Source organism: Ornithodoros turicata, chromosome 1 (assembly GCF_037126465.1).
Source record: "Ornithodoros turicata isolate Travis chromosome 1, ASM3712646v1, whole genome shotgun sequence".
In the NCBI taxonomy this organism is placed as follows: Eukaryota; Metazoa; Arthropoda; class Arachnida; order Ixodida; family Argasidae; genus Ornithodoros; species Ornithodoros turicata.
Window position 1 is genome coordinate 18,902,621 of NC_088201.1, and position 25,787 is coordinate 18,928,407.

Sequence of the window (25,787 nt, forward strand, 5' to 3'; positions counted from 1 at the left end):
CACCGAAGAGAATATCCTTCGCAGTCCAGGTGCTGTTGGCGAGGTTAGGGACGTGTTTCAGTCTGTGTTGCTGGTGAACCGTGCAATGTAGAAGAATGTGGTCGACGGTCTCTGGCTGCAGGTTGCAGCTCGGGCACAGTGGGGATGACGTAAGATTTAAGTTGTGCAGCCAGCTGAATGTGCGCGCAGTGCCCGTGTGAAGGCGATGCATCACGGTGGCTGTTACGCGGTCAAGAGCTCTTGAGGGAAGATGGTGGCGTGCATAACATGGAGGGGGCCAGTGGGTCGCACATCTAGATGCGGTGACCAGCTTGATAAAGTCCTTGTCAGGGTGGTCTGTGGGCACTGGGAAGGATCGTGCCGGTGAGGAGTGGGCGAGGTTGGCTAGCCTGTCTGCCTCCTCGTTGCGTGGTAGTCCTACATGGGAATGCACCCATTGCAGCTTGATGGTCACTCCTTATTCAGAGGCTAGGTGTAGGGCGGCACGGATGGACCGGGTTAGAATATCTGAGTTGTCAAGGTCCATGATGTGATAGATGGCTGCTGTGGAGTCAGTGAGAAGGACGACTTTTGCAAATAAAGCATGGCACACAATGTATACTATATAATGGTGGTATGTATATAGCAGCTATCAATAAGCAGATAATTTTAATAATGAATAGTTAATAAAAGAGTAACCCAGAGACCAAAGTGTCAGGTGTCGGTCCGTCCGTGAACCTTCCCGGCGAAGCTGTTTGCAAATTTGGTGCACGGGCCGGAAATATACTAAGTACTTCTTACTTAAAACGAAATCGCAAGTAAAATAGTCATAAGTAGTGTTATGGCGTGATGGGCGTGCAACCATGGTAGTGTTTACATGTTTTCATCGGAAATTGTTTAAAATGCGCGATTTCGATCCGGTTATAACTCGATGATGAAAAAAGAACAGGAGCAGTTTCGTTGTGTTTGCTTAGTATCATATTTCAACTTCAGCTAAAGGCCATAGAAGCGGGATTCCACTTCTGGTTTCGTTTTGAATTTAATAATTATTGTACTGAACACAGGGTGGCTCTCAACAGAGTTACAACGATTTCCGGATCCGACAATCTGTCAGGAGAAACATTACTGTTCGCTCTGCGTTCTTGATGTTATGGCGAGAAAAACTGGTGGTAAGTTCCTGATCGATATTATAAACTCTTGCTATTGATGCTGGGGATATGTGCAGGTAGCGTATGACCAATTTAACGAACGAAGTAGATGGATGGGGTACTGCACTTCTGAATTCGAATGCTTCAAGTCGTACCATAGCGTACTAGGCCTAGAAATTCCAGTAAGTTCGATCAGGCAGTCCACTAGACGCGAACTGAAACAAGGCTGTTCTTGAGGATATGTTCTCAAATTTACGTGTATCATTGCCCAGCACAACTATTATGGCATACTTATCATGTTTTCGCGTATAGTTTCGGTTTCGAATCTCACACGGCGTTGTTTTGTGGGCGTTGACCCCCCCTTGTAAAGTGTGTGAACGAGTAGATGATACCCGAAGACGTCTTTGACACAAGCTGTAAGTAGCAGATTGCACGTCATGCGCTTGCTCAAACCACATACTATCTGCTGTCAGTTAGGTAACGAAACAAAAGTGACAAACATTTGTATTCTGCTTGTACTCGTGTATGTCGTGTTTATGTATAACTGGCAATTGCAAAACTCAGCCTACAGATTCGAGTTTACACCGTATACGATAAGTGCTAGACGTATGTGTTGTGTAAGAGCTTAAGATCTATAGAGGAACTGAGTGAAAGAAGTGAGTAATAATAATAATTATAAAAAAACTCTGGCGTCGTTGCGTCGCGAACGAACAGTTGCAAGTGTGTTATACTCGTCATTTTTTACAATTACACGCTATGCCAAATGCATAGACAGATTATTATCCTACATAAAAAAAAAAAGGGGGGGGGGCGCTCTGTGTAGATGCTGCGTATACGTGGGCGGCTCTTGGACAGTAGTATAGTGTTTATTCAGCTGTGTGACTCCTGTTTACTTCTATAGCAGTCTTTCCTTCCTGATACTGACATGCACAGCATTTGACCAACTGCATCCAAGCAGCTGTTCCTTACACGTTTCAACTGCGTGGCAGTGCCCTACAGATTTGCGGGTTTCACACTGTGGTGCTTTGCATAGAATCCCAGCATTCATACTAAAAACACACAAATTCAGCATTAACAAATGGCTAAATTAAAAATTTGTAAGCATTTGCATGAGTATCAAGAGGTCTCTTCTACATCTTTTTTCTGCTCTCTTGCATGCTTGCTATCAGAACGCAGTCTGACTTGTTCTGTGGTTTCGGAATACGATGACTAGTGAGGAGTTCTGTGCTTTCCTCTCTCCCATGTTGAAATATTGTTGTGGAGCATAGCTTGGTGTGTAGCGAACGCATCTATTTTGCAAATATGTTTCTGTACCTTATGTACTTGGACTGTTAACAGGGATTGCCCTTTCAGTCCTTTCATTACTGTGTAATTAAACTGTGTAATTAAAAAGGAAAAAATATCGGGGCAGAACACACTAATAAATGCCCAGAGCTTGAAGTACATACGTATTATATTTCTAAGGAGCGTACAGCGAGCCGTTATTGTTTTTCATTGCTCTTGCAGTCCAATCGATCTATGATACACGTAATAATGTTGCACTCGCGGATGGCGAGCAACATGGACCTGTGGACCTGAAGGAAAAGGTGAGCTGCGAGATATCTCCTTTCCACAATATGCAGCTTTTACAGACAGCTGAATAGAGACACCTGATTATACTGCTTTGACATTTCAGCTAAGCAAAGTTCGAGAAGTTGTACCCAGCATGAGTAAAGACCAGATATGCATGGCATTGAGATCCTACGATTATGATGTCAATGCCACCATTACAGCAATTTCGGAAAGTAAGTTTTACAGGTACCCTTCATGCTGATTCTAGTGTTGATCTGTCAAAGAGCAAAAGCCCTCATTCTGATGAAGAAAATTATGTTCACGTGGAGTGGGCATGCGGTTAGGTAGCATGACATTTATTTACTCATTTCTGAGTTGGTTACATCACAGGTTCTGTCTTGAATTAGGCATATTTGACTATATTGAATTATTATTTTTTTTGTGTGTGCTAAAAGTGTGATGGCAAATTCGACTGGTCAATCTGGCACCTGGAACCCTATACCGATCCGTGTCGGTAGCGCGAACGTGTTGTTCGGGAGAGAGCACACGTGGTGTCTGATGCAACATGACGCTAGCGATGAGAATTCAGTATTCCCTGTGCTTAAAAGTCGTCGTCCGTAATTGACGGTGTCGCTCACAGGACGACAGCCTCGACCCTGTCGTTAAGCGGAGCGAGGGCTGCCAAGATGACTGAAAGTTACTTTGTGTGGCTCCTGTCAGCAATCAACACTGCCACGGTTGGTGCCGGTGTTTAGATCACGCAACAATGCGTTTGTATCAAATGAGACTTTTTTTCGTGAAGCTGCTTCACCGCGGAGGCTACACTTCACTGTCATCACTGTACAGATTATCAGCACAATGCATAAAGGTCTGCCTAAAGCTTACATTTCTCCACTTGTCAACTGTCCTGACAGCTCCTTTGCTGGAATTTAATATCGCGGCTAATTCTTCCCACACCTTTTGCGTGTCTGATTGTGTATAGGATGGTGAAAAAATGCTCGCGAATAAATTGACATGCTTTGCTAAGAGAGCAACACCCTCTTAAAAAACTCCTGTTGGTATGATTGTGTAGCGTCAGTTTTTAAGAAAGAACAATTATTTCTTAGCTACACCTACACAATTCGTAACCAATGCAGTTTATTAATACATGTATAAGGTAGTGCGGCACGAACGAAATCGCATCGCCATTGGGAGTAGACTTCCGCCAGTCTGATTTGTGCGTGATCCGGTCACGAGGCTGACAGTGCTACTCTCGCCGATTTTGCCGATGCACGACCAACTTCAGAAGTTTCCACTCTCCAACCAATTCCCACCAGCTAAAGTTTGTTCATGTTTAGTGGTGTCTGCCGACTGCCACCTACTCCAGTGTTGGTCCAAGTTGGTGCCGAAAGTTGGTCTGTGTGAACACTGCCTAAGTAGCTGTCACTTTACAGTGTGAAGGCTATTTTTGCTGTTTCTGGTTGTAGATGTACTTGAAGGTTGCCATCTGCGTAAAATTTGTAGCGTCTCTGTGTCTAAATAACAAGAATGCACTTCTTCAATAATGTGTGCTGGAAGAGGTGGAAGAAACTATCTTACGAGCTTTTGTTTAAAATTTCCAGATGGCCCCGAGGAGGCTCTACGGGAGTGGAACTGTGCAGGAAACAAAATGAAGGTAAGCATACTTAGATTTCTTGCTGTGATACCAGTGCGAAACTGAATACTATGTCATGGTTCCACAGGAACTGATGAAATCAAATGCGACCTCTTTTTGTAAAGATTGGTCTTGTAAAGGGGGAGAAGTTAGATTTCATTTGAGTGTATACTTGATAGAAGGCGTTTTGCAACAGCGTAACCTTTACTACGTGAGCCTTTAATTGAATGCCTCTCTGCAATAACAGTGTAAACCAGATTGCATTGCTTTTAGGAGAAGTCTTTAGAAGTCTGGAAATACAGACCTACTTTTCATACATGTGTAAAAAACATGTGCGCTGCTGCATTTAAACATGGATGCAGTAATTCCCAGTTGGAAAACTTCGTTTTCCCTATTTCTCCAAAGTACACATTTTCACGTGCATCATTATTGCAGAGAGCCATTCAATTGAAGGTGTCACAGGAGATAGTCAATGCATCACGTTGTAAGACTCAAGTGGGAGGAAATAATGCTTACCAGTATTGCTAGGCATTAGCAGTTGACACAGAAATGCAAGGAAATGATTGTTGTTTGGCATTTGCATCAGTGAAGTTGCTATTGTGTCTGATGTTGCGGTACTGGTTGTGCCCAACAAATTGTGTCAAATTACTGGCTGTGTCCAAAGAAAGAAATGAGAGAGAAAAAAAAAAAAGACAGCTTGTTACTGTGTCGTGATTTCTGGATAAAACTCTCTCACATCACTCTGTGTTGCCAGACGAAAGAATGGAAAGGATACTCGTATTACAGATTCTGTGTCTGACTGTGGGCTTTTATTTTTGTATCTAAGTCTACAAGCCGGAATAAGAAGAGAAAAAAGAACAAGGGTAAAAAGGAACAAGCATCAGCCAGTGGTCCTGCTGGGGAAGGACCTAATGGAGATCTTGATGATGATCTCAAGAAAGAAACAGATTCACCAAAGGCCGAAAATGTAATGGAAGAAGAGCCTGTTTCTGCTACCCAGGGTCAGCACACGTCATTTTTTGCATCCGTCTTCTTTCTTGTGTTGTTCCTTTAACGGTTCTTTTCTGCTTCAGCTTTGTCTGCGGAGACGGCTCACGAGAATGGTGGTGAACCAGATAAAGAAGATATAGAGCAGTGTGGCTGGGGTGACCAGGATGATGTAATAGAGCCTGCTTATGGTGAAGAGGAGTCTACAAAAGATGATACGAAGTCTGAAGAAGCTGTCCCTGCACCAGAGCTCAAGAACAGGTGATGCAGCACTCAGTTTTTTTTTCTCGCCCATATATTAGTGTAAAGATGAAACTAACTCAATTTTGCAACCTTCAAGTCGAATGCACAGCGTTTGTGCTTTCAGAAGTCGAAGTTACCACAGCAGTGTCCGCACAAAGAATGGCCCTGATGTAAAGTCCACAAGCAATGGCACAAACACCCTCCCCAAGAAGACATGTAAGTATTGCATATTGTGCTAAATGGGATCAGTTTTCTAAGTGCTATGCATTCTATCCCAGGGATGTGTGGTAAATGACACAGAAATCTAGGTACAGTAGAATCTCGATGATACGATCTCGGCTGATATGAATTTCGGGATGATACGAATTTTCCCAAAGTCCCGGCCGGAAAGCCTAATATTTAGTGTATTACTATTCGGACAATACGAACGACATTGGTAGTGATTCCGGATCATACGAAAAAAAAAATCACCGCATTGAGTCCGGAGAACTGTGGAACTCAACGACGGATTAAGCCGATTGAGGAGCGAACATGAAAAGGAAGGAGGGAAATCCCGCCAAAGGAACTGTTTCACCGCCTCCTCCGTGACCCTGACAGCGTACAGTTCAGTGCACCCTGAGTCATTGAGTCACCTCTCATTGGCATGCGTGGGGGGGAGGAGGATGACCACGTGTACTTGAAGGTGTGAACTTGATACTGCAATGATTCTGCAAAGTTTCATTGCATCAAAAAACTTGCATTGAATGTCATGATTGCACATGGTAGAATGCTGTTCAGTTAGCTTACACCACTTGGAAACACTGCAAGGGCTGGAACAAGGAATGCGGTGCTGAATGCATGACTTGTGTATTCACCACTGAAACGAGTAAAAACATTTTCCACGTAAAATGATAAAATGCCATGATAAAATAACCATTTCATCATAGCAAATATCAATTGAGGTAGATTACATTGAGATATAAACTACATTGGGTCCTGGGCTCTCTGCACCACAAATGCCTTGCACTGCTGTCAGTACTGCCTGTAATAAAGCAAAACAGTCGTTCATGTGCCGTAAGACGTCAGCTAGTCATCGCTGTCAATAAAGCTAAATGTTACACCTTGGTGGAGTGCTGCACAAATTGACATTGAAGTGCTTGCATTTGGTTTCCTTGAAAAATTGCTAGTGCATAAATGTGTGTGTTATGTTGAGCATGTTCTCCATCTGTGAATTGTAAAGTGAAGCTGACCACTCCTGTTTATAGTAGTTTAAACAGGGAGGGCATAATAAAGACTAAGTAACAAGGCAAGCGACAAAAGGAGCTCTGGTAATCCTCAGAGGAGGACATTGTATCGTGTGGCACAGTCTCACGATCAGGACCATTCTATTCACAAATTGTATGGCAGAAGAACAGTTAATTAAAACAATTGATACTCTGGGGGATTTACTATGATTATGTCAGTAAACCAGGTGCCAAAAGTTGAATAGAGCTCTGGAGCAATTGAAAACTGCTTATTCATTAAAAGGTAAACAAATTTAAGTTGACAAAGGTTCTAAGTTGCTTCTTGAATGTAATGGCATAATGACTCTTCAAAATTGTACTTACTATAAATAAAATGAAGAGCACACTTCTGAATTGACTGAATTGCATCGGTGTTGGACTGCATATGGGGATTTCAAGGTACATATTCTAAAACCAAATGAATCCTTGATTTGTAGGCAGTTAGCTATATAGTTAAATTTTCCAAGTGTTAACTCCGCTATAACAATCAGTGCTTCCCGTGTGCCTTTCGAACAATATAATAGACGAGTTCAGAAAATCCCAGTGCTTTTTGCGCACGTGTTGCATCCTGGGAGATTACCAGAATGAGGAAGGGGGAACTGTCCTTCACGTTTCGTTTTCGTTGACCTTAGACTCCTTATGGACAATCGGCCGGGAGAGAAGAAACCGAAACAGCTAGGAGATTTTCTCCTCCTTTTTTATCAGCAAGTTCCCAGAGTTCAAAATGGTGCTGAAGTTTGCAATGCCTCATAGTTCATTCAATCATAAGGAGGGATCTGCGTATTCGGCATTTATTCCTGGGGAGATTTGGCGGGTGTCTTTAGGCCGAAAAATCATCAGCTATAATCACTAGGGAGAAGGACTATGGAGGGAGAGCAGCTTGGTAGGAGGACATTGAGGACGCAAAAAATTTCCTATCATTTGTTGGAGGGTTCCTCGTGTACTCGTACCCTCTTGACCCACTGAGTGTTAGAGAGGAAGGTTTTCCCTGACCTAGAGGCTAGCTTGCATCTCCGCAGGGCTGTGTTCTCTGTATTCCACCTGGAAAGACGAAAATGTGATGCCCCGGAGGAAGAAAAGTGCAATCGGGTACCAGCATTTTTGGCATGGGGCACCATATGAAAGAATATAATTTGGAGTTTTTTGCGACATGCCGAATTTCCCAAAAAATATTTGGCGGGTGTTTTTGGCATTTTTCAGCTAATGGCTGAAAATGTGGAACCCTAGTCATAAAGGTTGTATTGGCATGTCTTTTTTTTTTTTTTTTTTGTTATCCAGTCACTGATTTTTTCATGAATTTTGACGATGAAAATGATGTCTGATTTCCAAAAACGAAACTATCCCCCTGATCTTCTTCACGAATCTTTCATTAAATCTTCTTCCGTATGTAGAGCTTCCCTACTTTCCCCTAAGCCCAAAAAAGAGAACGAGAATCTTATCTTCTCCACCACCTATCATAAAGCACTTTCCAACACCAAATCCATCCTCAAACGGCACCTTAACATCCTACATGGTGATGACAAACTAAAAGAAATATTTCAGGCTCCCCCACTAGTTGCATTCCGTTGATCCAATAACCTACGTAGCGTAATCACATCTTCCTGCTTAACTTCTCAGCAATCGGGTTGCTACCCCTGTGGCAACACACAGTGCCAAACATGTAAATTCATTCTCCCCTGTACATTTGCGTGTAGCACTAGCAGTGATTTCTCAATTAAGATTCGTCAGCCACTGCACTGTAATTCTTCAAATATCTGCTATATAATTTCATGTGCTAAGTGCAATGTCCAGTATATCGGGGAGACCTCCAACAGCATGCGCGAAAGGTTTTATGGCCATAAATTTGATATTCAAAACAAACGTCAATCCCCCATTTCAATACATTTCAACTTGCCGGGTCATAGCATAGATACCAATTTAAAAATTATTATAATTGAGTCGGGTTATAACATGAACATCAAACGCAAAAACAGAGAGTCCTTTTTATCTCAAAATTTAAATCACTCCAACCTCATGGACTCAATATCAGCCCGGGTACCTTGCATCAATTGATTAGCCATTAACGTATATCTCCCACTATAGCCGCTTCACCCAAACACTGTGTCCCCTTCCAAGCATACACTGTCTAGACATATTGTTCTCTGGAGGTCACTTTCGCTCTTTTCCGTTTGGCTTAGCCTTCCTTCCCAATCAGGTTGGATCCCAATCCCTTTGGCACTTATAATATGCCGCTTATGATGTGCCACCTTTGCCACCAGTTTCAACTGGTTCCGAGTCTTTGAATCAAGTCCGGTTTCTGCATTCCTTCCATTATTCTTTCTACTGTGCCCGCGGGTTTGCGACCACCCTTTTCCAGCCACGTGGTAGTTGTCATCCCCTTGGTAATTTGTCCTTTACCCTCTCCCTTTTCGTATGTTCACGTGTGCCATCCGAGTGTATGTATATTTGTAACTCCAATGCTGTTGTTTTTGTACCTGACGAAATGCAGTCCACTGCATGAAAGCTTGTAACCATTAAAGGAAAGCTCCAGTGTTTTATATTTTTGCTGTTACTTCTTCCAAGTGGACCTTGACCCAACCCTCTACATTCTTCATGAATTTTTCTTACTAATATTGATATCCATTTTTTTTCCCACTCAAGCTGTGCAGGAGGGACTAGGTATGAATTTAGTGTGTAAATCTTTAGTGCTGTATAGGCCGTTCTGTGTGCCATTCACTGAATGAACCCCACTTTATTGTAGGCCTTGAGAAATCCTTAAAGGACCTGTCTCGTCAAACAGTAGCTCTCCAGAGGGTGCAGGTACTCCTGGAAGATGAGCTTCACAAAGCTGAGAAAGCCTTAAAAGCTACATTTGTTGAAGTGCAAAAAATGTAAGTAGTTTTTTCTGTTTAAATGAAACCAGCCAGGGTATAGTAAAGAGTATAGCTAGTCTACTCTAGAGTAGATGCTCATTTATGGCCACCATGGTTTCTGCAAGGTAGTTGTCATAAAGTGAATTATCGTACATATATAGACACCTCCTGCGTACGCCATAAGGTGTACCTATTATTTGCTGCTGATAAATGAGCATTGTTGAAGCCTTGGTTTAATGAAGGTCTTTAATACATGCAACATTGTAGCCGACACATTGTCATATACTTCTGAAATTTCTGGTGAAATCCTCGAGACAATGTACTTCCTAACATAAGTTGTTTGGATTCATAGCCCCTTCAAGTACCATCGAAAATGGTTCAGTGCACTCCCGCTGGGACTCTATGGTGCTGAGCAATGGTTCCATTATGCAGACGTCACATTTTTATCACAGCCTATCAGTTTTGGAAATGTACATCGGTAATTACTTTTGAAGAAGGAGATACATAATTCACAATGTAGGGCTGCTTATTTTTTAATTTGTAAGCATACATAAAATGTTTACATTTGGGAGAATTGTTCAAGTTTGCTCCTAATTGAATCCTCTTTTAACTACAGATGTCATGTTAATAAGTGCAGGCATTGTCAAAGGAAGTAGCGAATAACGTGAGGAGCAGACTTAGAAATCCTGGTATATTTCTCACAAGGTAATATTGCATGACCTCTTTTATAATCAAGCCTAACCTCATAGTGGTTAACATTGTGAATAAAGTAGAAAAAAAAAGCATGACTCAATCTATATGGGGTGAGCATTTATTTGGCATACATTGCCCCTTTACTATGCATAAGTGATGCAAAAATACGAGCTGTAATATCTTATTTGCATAAAATGAATCAGATATCCACCTTTTTATCAATTTTTTATTTATAAGTGTTTAACTATGTTGTAATATAAGTTACAGCATAAATATGATGGAAATCACTACTATAATGCATGCTATATTTGCGTACAAGGCACTACATACAAAAGATCTATATAGCTGATGTATCAGCAGCCTTGGTATTGGTGTAGATCTCACACAACGAATAGGACACGTAATATGCACTACTCCATCATTACACTGCACATCTCACCTAGAGAATACACCAGCAACAAAATTGCTGAATCATACTATGATAACCAGCAATTATAACTGCTATCACAATAGAGAGCAACACTAACAGTTTTTAAAAGCTAGCCACTCATTGTTATCCGGACCAATCTACAAGTCTTTTGTGTTCATAACACAAATATTGTCAATTTCTAAACTAATCAGTAATGACGTGTATGGTTAATTATTAGAGTTGTGAGAATAGCAAAATTTGCAAATTGAACTGAAAAAATGTCACATTAATGACTTTGGACACACTTAAACTTTGGAAAATTTCTAACATTGTGCCTATCCGGCAAACTGCTGCTCATAAATGGTGAGCCCACAGCTTTTCAGTCAGAATAAAATATCATATCATATATATAAGAAAAAAAAAAGAAATAAAGAAAAGGCCTCCTCTGCTCCTTATATTGGAACACATAGCTGGGATGTGCACCCTGGTTCTCAACCAGGGTTCTGTGACCTTGTCCGGAATTTCCACGAACATCGGGAGCTCATGTTCCTGCAAGTGAAACTTGAATGTGTATCAAGGCTCGCCTTCAACTGTGCAACATCTCATTGTTGGTCTCCTGACATTGCATCTGACGCATTTGTAAAGAATAGAGCCATGAGCTATCACTGGTTCTCTCAACCAACAATCCCTCAAAATAAATCTTCATATTATGTAATAACAAATGGATCAAAATAACTCTCTACTTCTATGACGTCTAGCTCGCCCGACCATATGGCCTCATCCATGTGGCATGTGGCGATGACATCCGAAACTTGATGGTCAAGGGAATTACGTCTAAGGTCGGCATAAAATACAATGTCTCGCCACTCTTATTGCACAACGCGTGTTACTATACCCAAATTTTTTATACTGCGTTTGCCTCGTCCAGAATGCTGACGTGAACGAAGGTGCAACACCTCGTTTCAGTAATATTAAGAAAATATTCAAAAACTGTAAATAACTCAAAATCACCTGTGGTTACTGTTTGAATAGCATTACCTATTCGATTCGAATTCGAAGTTTTGAACATTCGCACAGATCTAATAATTATTGGTCCTTGGAGTCCCGATGGTCTGTGTACTCTATGTACTGTATACATGTATTCAGTGTAACGATACGTTCTTCATTTGATCAGCAACCAAATGTTCAAACCACAACTTCTGCTGGGCTGTGAGGGATTCCTAAGGCTAAAGCCTTTGCCTCATGGCCATTACTTAAAGCTGCTTGACACTGCACACGTTATGGTACTAGAAACTTCATCATAGCCTCGGAATATTAGATTTATGAATAGAGTTCGATGAAACACCCGCAAGATTGTATTGTCCTAAATTTCAAGGAAGGGTTGCACCTGATAACACTGTTGCATGTTAACATGGAACTATCATAAGTCACCTGCCGGTAGTGCTAATGTGTATCCTGGGTCGTGTCACCTCTACATGTTGCCTCTGGCTACTACTCGCATAACAATAATGGCAATCGTGGAGAAGTCTGGTACACATAGACAGTGTTGCAGGCTGTAGTTGTTGCCTAGTGTGTGTTACATGTAAACAGTGCTTAGAAAAGAGAAATATGTATAAAGTGTTCTTGCAGTTGCAGTGGAAACACACATGTCGTCTGCTTGATGGCATCGTTGCTCAGTGCTCTTAGCAGCACATGCCGGTGTGATTCTAGCCTGAAGACAGTGGACACAAGTCCTACAGTAAAAAGTACAAATGTGACAACCTTAAAGGGGTCGTGAAACCATTTCCAAGCTTTTAAAGATATGTCGGCTAAACATGCACATCAAAATGCTATGTTTCTGCGATCCCGCATACGAAGCTATTGCATTCCAAAGGTCGCGCGCTGGGTGAGCTCCTCAGTCGCTCTCAACTCTTTCTTTCCTACTTCTCTTTTATTTTTAAATTTTTTTTCAATACAAAACTCATACAAAAAACAGGACTGAGATGGCAAGCCCTGTCGACTCTTCACCTCAACTCTTCACCTCCTTGCCCGTTTTTGGAGTGACGTCTAAAGGCCCAACCGCATGGGGCATTTTTTGAGTGGCAGAACGCAGAGCTTTTCGCAATGCTGTCGAAAAACGCCCAGAGCTAACCGCAGCAGCGTTTCTACGACTGCGAATAGACAGCGTCCCATGCGAACGTTTCCGTACTCTCTCAAGGAAAGAAACTCCGCATAACGTGATAAACCACTTTTATTACAAGTAAACTCTCAAACACAGGTGCTTTTGAGTGATAACATATTATAACGAACAAGGTACTGCAGCAATGCGTACTCACGGGAGCCATTTTGTTGGGAATGCCAGTCCCACTATTCACATCTCAAGCCACCCAAATACACAGAGCGAACGCAGCATTCCAGTTGACATCTTCATCAATCTGTTGTACACTTCTTGTTGTGTTTTGCACGTTGGACGCTCACACAAGAAATACGTTTTTACCATCCGCAACAATTTTCTGATCTTCTGCCAAACGCGATCCAATCCACCCGAGCAATCTGAGCAATTCTGCGTGCCGCCATCTATGGGGTGTCCCGAAAACTGGTGCGACAGGATGGACCTAGCGGAGGCTAATCCCTGATTGACCACTTGCGCGCGTCGCTCACACGTCTTCTGTCGCCGAACATCTGCTCGCCTCGGACTTTGGAGGCTGCGCCACGTTTCTATTGTTCGCTGCCGCTGGAGAAAACACTGGAGAAATGCCTCATGCAGTTGGGCCTTTACCATGGAGAAAGGAAGTGCCGTTTCCATGACGATGCAGGAGGTTGTAAAGGGTGCCAGCCACCTGAGAACGGCCTTCGTTAGGATGGCCTTCGGTTACATTGGGCATGTGTGCACAGCTAAGATGTCACTTCCTGTCTGTCTGTCGACGCGTCACAGCACTGTTCTGTGCCACAGTCAGCAGTGGCTTGAAAAAATTGCAGTTTTAAAAACCCAACAGTTAAAAAAATGCTCAAATGCGGAATGTGGGACTTTGCGTGCCGAATCCCTGGACTACAACGTATGAAATGGAGCCGTATACTTAGCGGGCTGCATATGGTTTCGCGTGTACATCTGAAGTTTCACAATGTGAAACAGAGGAATATTGGCGGCTTCCTCGCCTGGAGGTATCCAAAGTTCCACCCCTCAATAACAATGACATACTTTGCCTAAGGCAAAAATTGCTACTGGCAATGATTTGAAGGTTGACCATATGTTACTCACTATAGAGCATTACCAGAGGTGGACACACACCCAGTGATACAATGTTACGGACAACGAATCAATTCAACTGTCCTTAGACAACTAGGCAATGTACCTGGTCCTGTATCAGTCCAGTATCATCTCTGATATCCTTGCACCAGAAAATCCCAAATCAAAAACATGTGGTTTCTCAACCCCTTTAATGTGAGTTATTACACTTCAGTTTTTTTTCTTATTTCTGCCAGTTTAGAAAGTGTGGTATATTGGGTGGAACATATTTTAGAATATTATTGGTACTGAAATTTTATGTTCAAGTTGCACTGCTTAATTCTTTTGTTGCCATGTACAGGGGAACAGAGGAATAGTTTTTTTATAGGCCTTGTTCCTCTTCATGGTATGTTGACAAAAGGTAGAAAATCCTGCGCACCGGTAAGGAAATGTTAAGGGACGAGCCTCAGGACGAGAGCTGCCGATGTTCAGCTTGGAAGCTTGTCCTTTAACATGGTAACAAAAGAGTTACGTAACACTCCGTTCCTTTTGAAAACCAAAAATTGGATTTCAACTCATAATTATGGATTGTGGACAATTTGTATACAATAAGCTGTCAATCTGTACTTTGTGCATTACAAATAGGTTTCAGGTATTGAAATTTACTGTCTTGTTTTACTCGACTCTCTGCCACTTGAGGGTTAAACAAAAACAAAAAACGTGGCTGTAATTGTATCTTGCTTCAGAATGTGTGAAAACAAGTTTTGACTTGTGTAAACATTGCAGGCTGAGTGAACGTCAAGCACACTTGGAAGTGGAGATGGAGAAAATGAAGTCTGATGCCCGTATGCCATATTTGTTTTTATTATGAATTGAATGTGTAGTATCATGCACTGACGTTTATATATGCACATGATGTCCAGGTGGAATGCTTCAGAGGCGCCAAAAGTTGGCTGCAGAGCTGAAAGCAAGAAGTGAAACTGCGCCTATGCTTAGTGAAAGTGATCTCTTGGAACTTCGGGATGACATAAAAGTAAGAGGTTTTTGAAGTTGGTTTTGATTGATGTCCTAACATGTCCCTCTTTTTCAGCATTTTGTAGTGGAACGGAAATATGATGATGAGCTGGGCAAGACTGTAAGGTTCACGTGGACGAGAGAAAGAATTGAAAAGGTCAGTTGAAGGGAGGCGTACGTAAATTTTGTGTAAGAATGTAAGCTATATTTACCGTATTTTCACGCGTATTAGCCGCGGCTTACGCACGAATTTTTTTTTCGCGGACGCTCTGCGGCTTATCCACGGGTGCGGCTTATCTGATGGCTATTTTTCCCTGGTATTTTCCCCATTCTCCGGATTAAACGAAAGGGCCGACAGTGCCTCATGTTTTTTTCGGAACACCGCCTCCTGGAACACTACTAATTCATCAATCCACAAAAACACACACACACACACACAACAAGGGCACAATCCGATCTTAGTAGAACACTAGAACTGACCTCCTTTGTTATACATCATGCCGACACCGGAATGTGGACCACAGGGTTTATGGCCTTCCCCGCGGTCTCGTTTGTCGGCAGGAAGGGTTCAATACACCTGACATCGGGATAAAACGTGTTCAGCTAAGCGTCAGTTCTCATTTGACCTGAGCAGCAGCATTCGTGGACACGGGCACGGCAGTTAGAGGTAAGGCATGGCTCCAAAGCGGAGGCACAGCTACGACAGCGGCTTCAAACCAAAAGTCGTCGACGTCGCGGACCAGTACGGGAACAGGGCAGCTGGCAGGGAGTACTCCGTCGACGAGCGTTGAAAGTCTCTATTGATTTTGTTTGTGCATCACTGGTTTAGCGCACAAAGCAGTCGCGTCGTATTACCCGCGGCTTATCTGCTAGTGCGGCTTATCTGCAAAAACATTTTCAAAATGTATCTAAAAACGAGTCCTGCGGCTTATCTGCGGTGCGGCTAATACGCGTGAAAATACGGTACTTTCATAGCACCATATTTCCTGACAGTGGTTTAAAAAAGTTGTTTGTTATGCCTGTTTTTAGCCGAAGTTGTTTGTCTACCAGTTTTCACCCCACATCTGTGTTTCTTTGCCATGGTCTAATACACTGAAACCCCGATGACAGAACTCTCATGCAAGCTAAAAAACAATCGTATCATGCAGGGAATTTAAAGACTCGGACAGCACCAGTGGTGGCAAAAAGTTAGCATACCAAGTCATGTGGGCACCATTACGTACCTGCCAAGTCTCCCGGATTATCTGGGAGACTCCCGAATTTCCTTCAGTCTCCTGATTGTACGGACTTGCCCTCCAATCTCCTGGAAAATTGGGTCCTTGGGCTTTTTTTTTCTCTATTGCCTTTAAAAGCTGCCCAAATGTATTTCTGAAGAATTAGACAGCCCGTAACATGTTTTTCGTGGAAGGCTGGGTTGGCGGAATCCCAACAAAGGGGTAGGGAGGTGAGCAGCTAACCACATATGGTCACATGAACCATCCATGGCTGGAGGTCGCGGCAAATCGCACGTTTCATTGTGCCCATGTTTCTCGAGATGACATGCTATCATCCTATCGTCAGTCAGTTCAATGTTTTGTTCACCAAGCCACTTAGTTATTGGTTGTGCCTTGTGACATGGTGCTCCATCATGCTGGAAAAAGTATTGCTAGTCTCCAAATTGCTCCTGGATCGTTGATAGAAGTTGCTCATGGAGGTTGTTTTGATACCATTCCTTGTTCATGGCAGTGTTTTATGGCAGGATTGTGATCTAGCCCACTCCCTTTGATGAGAAGCAGCCCCTACACATGAATGGTCTCAGGGCGTTTTAGTGTTACCTCGACACAGGAGTCAATTTAGCGCTCACCTTTCGGTCTTCGAACAGGCATATTTCCAGATGTTCCGAACTGCCTGAAGGCAGCTTCGTCAGACAAGATAACTTTACCCCAGTCTTCTGTAGTCCAGTTCCTGTACTTCCTGCAGAATGTCAGTCTGTCCTTGATGTTTTTCTTGAAGTGACTTCTTTGCCAGTCTTCTGTGACTTCAGGCCAACCACCAAAATTCTTTGCCTCACCGTGCGTGCAGATGCACTGACACCTGTCTTCTGCCATTCCTGAGTAAGCTCTGCGCTGGTGGCGAATCGATCTCGTAGCTGAGTTCCGTGTAGCAGACGGTCCTGGCGCTTTCTGGACTTTCTTGGGCATCTGAGTCCTTCTTCGTATCAGTTGAACCTCTCTTCTTGAAGTTCTTAATGATCCGATAAATGGTTGACCTAGGCGCAAACTTACCCGCAGCTATGTCCTTGCCGGTGATTCCAGTTTGGTGCAGGGCAGTGGCAGTGATGATTGCACGCGTTTCCTTGGACGTAACCATCGTTATGGGAAGAAGACAATTGTTCCAAACACCACCCCCTTTGAAAGCAACCTGTTTCATCTTGTTTTTCAAACTGAATGATAAAGTGACATCAGCTACCTTGCCATCGATTGCACTTTCCTGTAAGCTAACAAAAGCATAATTGAAATTATCTCAGGAGGTCATTTGTTTTGTTATCGGTGAAATTCAAAGGGAACAAGGTTTCAGCATGAGAGAACTGATGTTCTGAGGCTGGAACAACATAGAAAGGACAAATACATACAAAGCCTCAAACTCAAACATCAGTTCTCTCATGTTCAACAGTTGCCGCTTGCGTCGATCCCGTCCTATGAATGTGTGTATGAGTGAGCAAAAATGTAAGAGTGAAAGGAGGATGAGTGAGAGAGAGTGGCTGGTTTGTCCCTTCAGATGGACGCACCCTTGGAAGTCGCTGAGGAGGTGTGTTAGCTTAGCTCAGTTGGTAGAGCCCTGGACCGGTAATCCAGAAGATGTGGGTTCGAGTCCTACAGCTGGCTAACCTTTTCAGTGACTTTCATCTTTCAAGGTTTCAGCGATTATATAAATTTTCATGGTCAGGGAAGGCTTTGTAATTAATTGCAAATCATCTGATCATGCTTCATGACACTCTAAAGTGAATGCAACCTGCCACTACAGAAACTAAAGCACTAACACTAGTTGAAACAAAAATTTGCCAGTCTCAAAACTTTTGGCCACAGCTGTTATATGCTGACGCGTGTGAAGACTGATAACGTGGAGTGGGCAGGTCTAGCATGTAAATGAATGTGCATGGACGACTTGAGAACTTTAGTACACTAAAAAGAAAATTTGTTTTTAAGCTAAGTGTGTTTATGTAGTGGAGTGCATTACAATATTGTCTCTCTTGTCCATATTAGGAAATCAAAGAACTAGGGCAAGGTATGTAACAATTTTCATTTGCAAAATACTGAGTCCAGCTTGAGTTAAACTCATCATTTTGTTGCAGTTATTGCTGTAAAAGATCCCTACACATGTCGTCGGCTGTCAATGTCTTCGTGTACCAGCTCAAATTATCCAGATTCCTTCTCTCAAATTAGCTCTACATCTAATCCCACTTGCAGGAATCAGTATTGTAAGTGAAGGCTATCTGGAGGATGGGGGCGTAGCAGATTGGATCTTGCACCTTTATACGTTAATTGTTCTTGCGTTTCAGATGCCTTTGAGCCAACAGAAGATCATCATCATACATCAAGAAGGACAGAGGTAATATTTCTTCAATAAAATAGTGCATTTTCAAAAAGGAAACAAACAAATCATATAAAGTGCAGCTTACCATTTACAATATAATACGCCCACTTTCCATGTGGTACTCCTGTGTTTTTGCACTTAAAAAGACTACTAGAGAGAAGGCTACCCTATTGTTCAGCCCAATAAGCCTGATACGACCTCATTTTTGTCCAACTTGCATAAGTTAGTGCCCGCCTATTGCAAAAAAAGAGCAAAAAGAAAGGCTAATTTGCCACCTTCAATCAGAGTCCCTTGTTTATTGTTCCAAGACTTGCTGTTAAAACAATAAGATGTCTTCGTGGTTGGATATAAGTAGGGTTCCGCGTTTTTGGCATTTATTCTGCGAAGATTCATGGGACATTTTTTGGCAGTTATCTGTTTTGTCAAATTCTGAAGTTTTCGGCATTTTAAAACGTTTCTGCCAACAATAGGTGCCGAAAAATCGACCTATTGGCAGTGTGCAGGGCCTGTAGGGGTGCTGCTGCTCGTACCCCTGGTGGAGAAACACTCCAGTTGTGTTGGGAGCAGCTGGACAGCAGCAGACTACGCTGCACATTAGCATACATGTCTAGTATAAATGTTTCGGTAGGGTTGCTTTATATCAGGTACGATGTGTCCAATTTCCAATCAGGAATTCTTCGAAAGGGAGAAAAAGTATATGAGAGTGGGCATGTCCACGACGTTTCGTGCCGCATGGAAGACAACGTGGCTGTGGGGGAAAATCCATGCCTCAGAAAAATTTCAGCGTATACGCAGTTGAAGTGCTGTCATGCAACGCTTAACATTTATGTGGGTACTTAGGTATTTCTTCAATGCTGTCACAGACAAAGCAGCACTGTATAACGCAGGTATTTTCATTGCATATTTTCACTGCATAGTGCAAGCGAGCCCTGCAGGGCTCTACAAGTTTGTATAAAAGACATGGCATTTTGCACTATTCGGTTCTTTTTCTGAGAAATTGTCTCAGCTGCAAGGTAGTTCTCTATAAAATTGCAAAACAGTCAAAACTAATTACGGCTGCTTTCTTAATAATAATGTCTCCACTGTCGACAGGGCTGTCTCAAATATCGGAAGTGAACGGCGTTCAGTTTCTTTGTGTCAGTTCTGTTTGTGTCAGGTGTTGTTGTATTCTTTCCAACTTTTCAACACTCAAAATGTACGAAAGCCGTGCAAGCATTGTGTAAGCAAAAACGTCTGTCGTCGTAAGATATTAGTTGATATTTTAGTAAAACATCAGCCTGCAGATCAGCTAGCTCTACTTGCAAAGCAGGATCTAATACACACTCGTGAATGATGAGCAATACAGTTCCAGCACCGCAAAAGAGCAAGCGTGGAATAGGGCCTCAACAAAACAGCAGGTGATTCGCAAAAGGTGTGCTCGGCTAGGCAGATCTTAGCAGGAGTAGATCAGATTTATAATGATCCGCCCCTCTACCTAAAGAGGGAGGGTCGCACCAGATTGACATTAGTTCCCAACGAGATTCTGGAGGTGAACTGCCCAATTGCCTATGTACTGAAGTCAGAAATCGAATTTGGAGGTGATGAAAACGCCGCGACACTTTCTATACATGACACACCACAGATACTAAAAACGTGAGAGAGTATAACAGAACCTTGACTACTTTATTAATTCACTATTTCCGCTTTATGGCATGAATCTATTTCTGCCGCCATTCTTGATCCCGTGCCTTCTCAGGAAACTAATTGCTGTTGACAAGTTAGGGCAAGGTTGTCCAAGTGTTAGGGCAGTTGTAAACGCAAGAGTTACTGTTTGAAGAATTCAGCTGCTTATTTACATGAATTGACAGTGGGCATGATCGCAGAATACACCTTCTTATTCTGGGTTTACCACTGTGAGCTAGGGCGGCTTTCCCAGCACGTTTGACCTTGTTTGGCGCTCGGCGGTGCGCTAGTTGTCCTGCACACCGCCTATAATCACCGGGCACTCAGTGTACAGGGAGGAGCTATTTCCCTAAAACCACGTGAAATACAGCTAAATGATGAAATTATGAAATGAAACATACTTGCATATCAAACCGTCAGTCCCTGCTACAGACGATACTTCAGAATCAGGATATTCTTTCACGTAGTCATCAGGAGCTTTCCTCTTGTGCCCTATTTCATAGCCACTGGAGAGACTGTCTTACGGTTTCGCGCCAACCAACTCAAAAAGATGACTCCTGACCTAAGTGTGCAGGGTCATCTACTCCTTGACCAATGACAGGTACAGGCAGGATTCATGGAAGGAGAGTAGCTTAGTAGGAAGGCATTTGGGACGCAAATTGTTGAGGGGCTCCAGGTGTATTTGAACCCCGTTGACGCTCTGATAAGTGTTACAGGGGAGGGTTTTTCCATAAACTACAGGTTAGCAGACCTGCAGGGCGGAGGTAAAAACACAATCTGGTACCACCATGTTCAACATGTAGCACCATATGCTAATTTGGAATTTTTTGGAATATGCCGAAATTTGAAAAAAATACTTGTGGGGTATTTATCTGCATTTTGCGGCAAATGCCAAAAATGCAGAACCCTAGATATAAGCTGTCATCAGTTTGGGAAGCAGTGCAAATGTAGTTGGCACATTTGAGCGTACATCAAGGGCACTTCTACTCTATTTTGTCAGCTTAAGATTCAAGTATTTGAAATTTGAAGTAGTATTTTGCGTGATCGCTGCATCGCTGTGGTGCGTTACAATGCGAGCAACATTGTAGTTTCTATGACATCTACTAACACTACAGATGGCATTACACAGTGGATATTGATGCGAACATCATATGAACAGCGTCTTCCTTGCCCTCACAGTCGTCTCTCTGTTTCAGGGCACTCATGTATCGTCGGGATATGGACGCATGTCGGAGAGCCGGGGCTTTGACTGTCGGTCTTCAAAAGTATACCACAACAGCCGCGGCTACTCTGGTCCACCGCTTGGGGCACGTTCCAGTAGTTTCAGCCGTGGTGGTAGGACCCGACGCCTTGATGATACACGCTTTGGACGTGGGGAACGGACTGGCTACGGAAGCGGTCGGCCACCACCTTCACACAGAATGGGACGAGGCCGTTACGAGAGCGGAGGCAGGCGTGAAGAAGGGTCGAGTGGTCACAGTGCCACAAGAAGGCCCTCTGTTGAGAGGGTTCGACCCTAGGCTACCTTGAGTGGGCTCCTTTGGATTGCTCTCCTCCTATCTGGTCTTCACTAGCTTGATGGGCACCCCTGAAGGTTTCCCCGAAGGCCCGCCATGTGCCAAAAAACCAATCTCTTGTTTTTGTAGCGTGTGCCTTACATATTACGGAGGAGGGTGATTACTCGGAACCTTCAACCAAATACTCTAGCCTTTGGGAAGATCGCTTAGAGATAGTTATCAGTGCCTAGCATCTAAATTAATGTTTGCAGTAAATGTTGCTAGTGGTTCCTCTTCTAGATGCTGTAATGTCTTTAGAGGATAGTTGCAAGATTGAAGTGGCATTTTTCTTGTTTTGTGTTTGTATAATGTAGTCATCCAGCATTTGTTCCTTCAGAAGTGCTCTTTGTGGAAGATTTGGCAGCCTTGGATGTTTATTGGAATATATTGTTAAATTTTCAGTTGCTTTTGTTTTCCCTCATCACTTTACATAGATAAATGTTTTTGATGACTGGTCTCCTTGACTTCCTATTCTTCATACTCAGCAGCAGACTAGTTGTGAGAACAGCTTTTCACATACCATGTACATGTGTATATAGGTACAGATGTTGTATATAATATAATGGTCGCATGAGTAAAGTAATAGTTTCTTTTATGTGGCTGTATCTACCCATTGTAGTACTAGGCATAATTACGTGTAACTATAAATCGAGTGAAGTAGGTGATGTCCATTTTGGCTTGGTGGGTTTGTTTAAAAAGTCTACATTTGCCATTGTTTCACTGCGTTTACTGAAGTGTCTACACAGATTATATTAAACTTCAGTTGCATTTTGCCTCTTGTCTAGTTACTGTATTTTATGAAATATGTTAACTCCTGGAAAGTTTTGCCAAATGTTTTGTATCGTTTGTCTTGCGTTTTGCTTTTTTTTGCTATAAACGCGCAGGATTTACCTCGCATAAAACCATTAGATCAACGTATTTTGCTGGTGTACATCATACGGTACTTCCTATTTGACGTAGTAGCTTATTCCGTTGGACTCAAACCCAGCGCCGTCTCTCCGCGGCGCCAGCCAGGCGTTAGCGCGTTACGGTTCAGTCTGACGATAGCTGTACCTACTTGACGTGGTAGCTTATTCTTCCGAAGTCTGAAAGCGTCGCATCTTCTGAGCGAGTCTTAAATTGTTCGGTACAGCCGCCGTCAAGTTCGCCCATAACGGTGGTCTGCGCAGACAGGTACCAGTGCCGCGTCAGCCCCAGGGTTAGGAACTACGTCCTAAGCATAGGTCCGGAGACAGCCTCACGACAGCGGCCCGGCATACTCGGTTGGTCGCTTATCGCATCTGTACAATCAGTATCTCCTTAGTACTTACGCTCAGCACCGGCTGTGCTGCATTTGCGCCCGAACATAGCCCCAATCCCAGAGCCAGCTGTCCACGGCGCTGCCCACGCGCTAGCGCGTTACAGTTAAGTCGGACCATGACTGTACCTAATTGATATGGTAGCTAATTTCTCTGAAATCCGAAAGCATTGGTTCTTCTGAGCGAGTCTTAAATTGCTCGGTACAGCCGCCGTCAGGCTCACCCATAACGCGTGGTCTGCGCAGACGCCGGCGTCGTGGAGCGTCAGCCCCTGGGTCTGAACTTGCGTTCGAGATACAGGTCCGGAGACAGCCTCACGACAGCAGCTCGGCATATTCGGTTTGCCGCTTACCGCATCTGTACAATCAGTATCTCCTCCTTACTACGCTCACCACCGGCTGTGCTGCATTCGCGGTGCAACATGGCCCCAGAGCCAGCTGTCCGCGGCGCTGACCACGCGCTAGCGCGTTGCAGTTAAGCCTGACGATGACTGTACCTAATTGACATGGTAGCTTATTTCTCTATCTCCTTCGTACTACGCTCACCACCGACTGTGCTGCATTCGCGCTGCAACATGGTCCCAAGCCCAGAGCCAGCTGTCCGCGGCGCTGACCACGCGCTAGCGCGTTACAGTTAAGTCTGACGATGACTGTACCTAATTGACATGGTAGCTTATTTCTCTGAAATCCGAAAGTATCGCATCTTCTGAGCGAGTCTTAAGTTGTTCGGTACAGCCGCCGTCAACGCGTGGTCTGCGCAGACTCCAACGCCGCGTCAGCCCCTAGGTTTGGAACTACGTCCTAGAAACAGGTCCGGAGGCAGCCTCACGACAGCGACCCCGCATACTCGGTTGGTCGATTATCGCATCTGTACAATCAGTATCTCCTTCGTACTTACGCTCACCACCGGCTGTGCTGCATTCGCGCTGCAACATGGTCCTAAACCCAGAGCCAGCTATCCGTGGCCCTGACCACCCGCTAGCGCGTTACAGTGAAGTCTGACGATGACTGTACCTACGTCCTACTTGGCACGGTAGCTTATTCCTCCAAAGTCTGAGAATCGCACCTTCTGAGTGAGTTTTAAATTGTTCGGTACAGCCGCCGTCAGGCTCACCCATAACGCGTGGTCTCCGCAGACGCCAGTGCCGCGTCAGCCCCATGGTTTGGAAATCCGTCCTAGGCACAGGTCCGGAGGCAGCCTCACGACAGCCGGCCCGGTATACACATTTGGACTCTTATCGGATCTGTACAATCAGTATTTCCTTCATCATACAGGGGCGGATATTTGGGGGGGGGGGGGGGGGTCAGGACCCGCTTCAATTTGTGTCTTCACACACTGTTTAATGGAGCCTAGATCTCCTATCGAGCATGTTGTGTATGGCATGGCTCGACCCCCCTCCTCAGAAAAATCCTGGATCCGCCCTTGCCTTCATACTTAAGGGCTGGTAGCACACTATGTTGCCGAAACGTTGCCCCAATGTTCTCTTCAAACGTTGCCTAAACGTCTCTAATGTCCTGTGGAGGAGATGGTATTCCTCTACATGAGTCCTGACCGGCGATGATGGAATGTCCCAGCGGGCAGATGGACGTGGCCTCACGCTAGGACGGTGCCGGTAGAACTGGCTGCCAGGCGCAGCAGCGCGCGGCAGCAGAGGCGCGTCATCGCCATCGTCCACGGGCTGCCACATCACTCCCCCCTCAGACGTGGAGCGGTGCATGTGGTTGAGGTCCGCGTCGATACCATATGAAGAGGAGAATGAGGACGACTCGTGGATGGTGGACGACTGGACACAGGCTTGTGATTGTGGCTGTTGATGCAGCAGCAGCGGGATGGCGGGAACAAGAGCGCTGCGATCCGTGCGGGTTCCAGAGACGAGGTGTGAGTGCTGAGTGGTTGAGTGATTGGGTACTTGAGTGGTTGCTGAGTGGGCGACAGTACCGCGTCCGGTACAAGAGCGTGAATGCTGGTTGTCGCCAGGGAAGTACCGGGGAGGACCATCGTGAGGCAGGTGGAGGCCGTGAGTTCGCTGTGATCTCCCTGCCTGTCCCCGGTGGAACAGTGGTCCCGGTGCGATTTGCCTGCCAGAAGGTGGTTCGCTGCTGGTTTCTCGAAAAAGTTAGGATGATGAATGGCCGAATTACGCCGAACATGGTGTTCGTTGTTCGGGTCACCAAATGTAGAGGAGATAGTATCGCTCTACATGAGTCCTGACCGGCGATGATGGAATGTCCCAGCGGGCAGATGGACATGGCCTCACGCTAGGACGGTGTCGGTAGAACTGGCTGACTTGAGCTCCGCAAACCTCCGCTTCACTTACTGGGGCGGGGCTAGGGGAGACCGCTTGGGTATCCCGTATGGATATAGAGGAGCCTCTATTTGCGAACAGGATGGGACATATACTAAAATACAAAGTGTTCGGGCATGCACATTAGGTGTAGCAGGGGGTACAACGTTTGCAACGGTGACCAGGATGCGTCTTTGAAGGTAGTCCTTGCATCTGCAAGAGTCGAGTGTACTCAACAACACTTTTGACGTCCCTTCCTATCATGCACTGCGTTTTTAATTCAGGCTTTCATCTCTGATGTGATTACATACTGTTTGGAGCTGCAAAACCAGTACGTTTCGTCCGTGGGTAAGAGTGTGGTGGCAAGAGTGTTACGTAGTGTAATGTTGCTGCAAAGTCAATACACAACTTTCAGGAAATGTGGAGCCGCGATGTTCC

The 25,787-nt window shown here is 44.2% G+C and overlaps 1 protein-coding gene and 1 non-coding gene across 4 annotated transcripts; both read left to right on the forward strand.

Annotated features, from left to right (window-relative positions):
• Positions 1-1,050: 1,050 nt before the first annotated feature.
• LOC135377588 (spermatogenesis-associated serine-rich protein 2-like) lies at positions 1,051-22,541 on the forward strand. 3 transcript variants are annotated; one of them, XM_064610116.1, is made up of 15 exons: positions 1,051-1,148; positions 2,634-2,713; positions 2,803-2,911; positions 4,280-4,332; positions 5,138-5,312; positions 5,385-5,559; positions 5,639-5,757; positions 9,544-9,673; positions 14,749-14,807; positions 14,886-14,995; positions 15,053-15,133; positions 18,219-18,240; positions 18,308-18,433; positions 18,515-18,564; positions 21,408-22,541. In XM_064610116.1, exons 1-15 carry the CDS (start codon positions 1,130-1,132, stop codon positions 21,729-21,731), a joined length of 1,632 nt encoding a protein of 543 aa, XP_064466186.1. In that variant the 5' UTR covers positions 1,051-1,129; the 3' UTR covers positions 21,732-22,541. The 3 variants fall into 3 exon arrangements, with proteins under 3 accessions (XP_064466186.1, XP_064466185.1, XP_064466187.1); XM_064610115.1 differs by lacking the exon at positions 1,051-1,148 and adding an exon at positions 1,337-1,543; XM_064610117.1 differs by lacking the exon at positions 1,051-1,148 and adding an exon at positions 1,341-1,543 and having other exon boundaries at positions 5,666-5,757.
• On the forward strand, positions 17,768-17,840 carry Trnat-ggu (transfer RNA threonine (anticodon GGU)). The gene has a single exon. It is a non-coding gene; the product is annotated as a tRNA-Thr (tRNA).
• Positions 22,542-25,787: the final 3,246 nt, after the last annotated feature.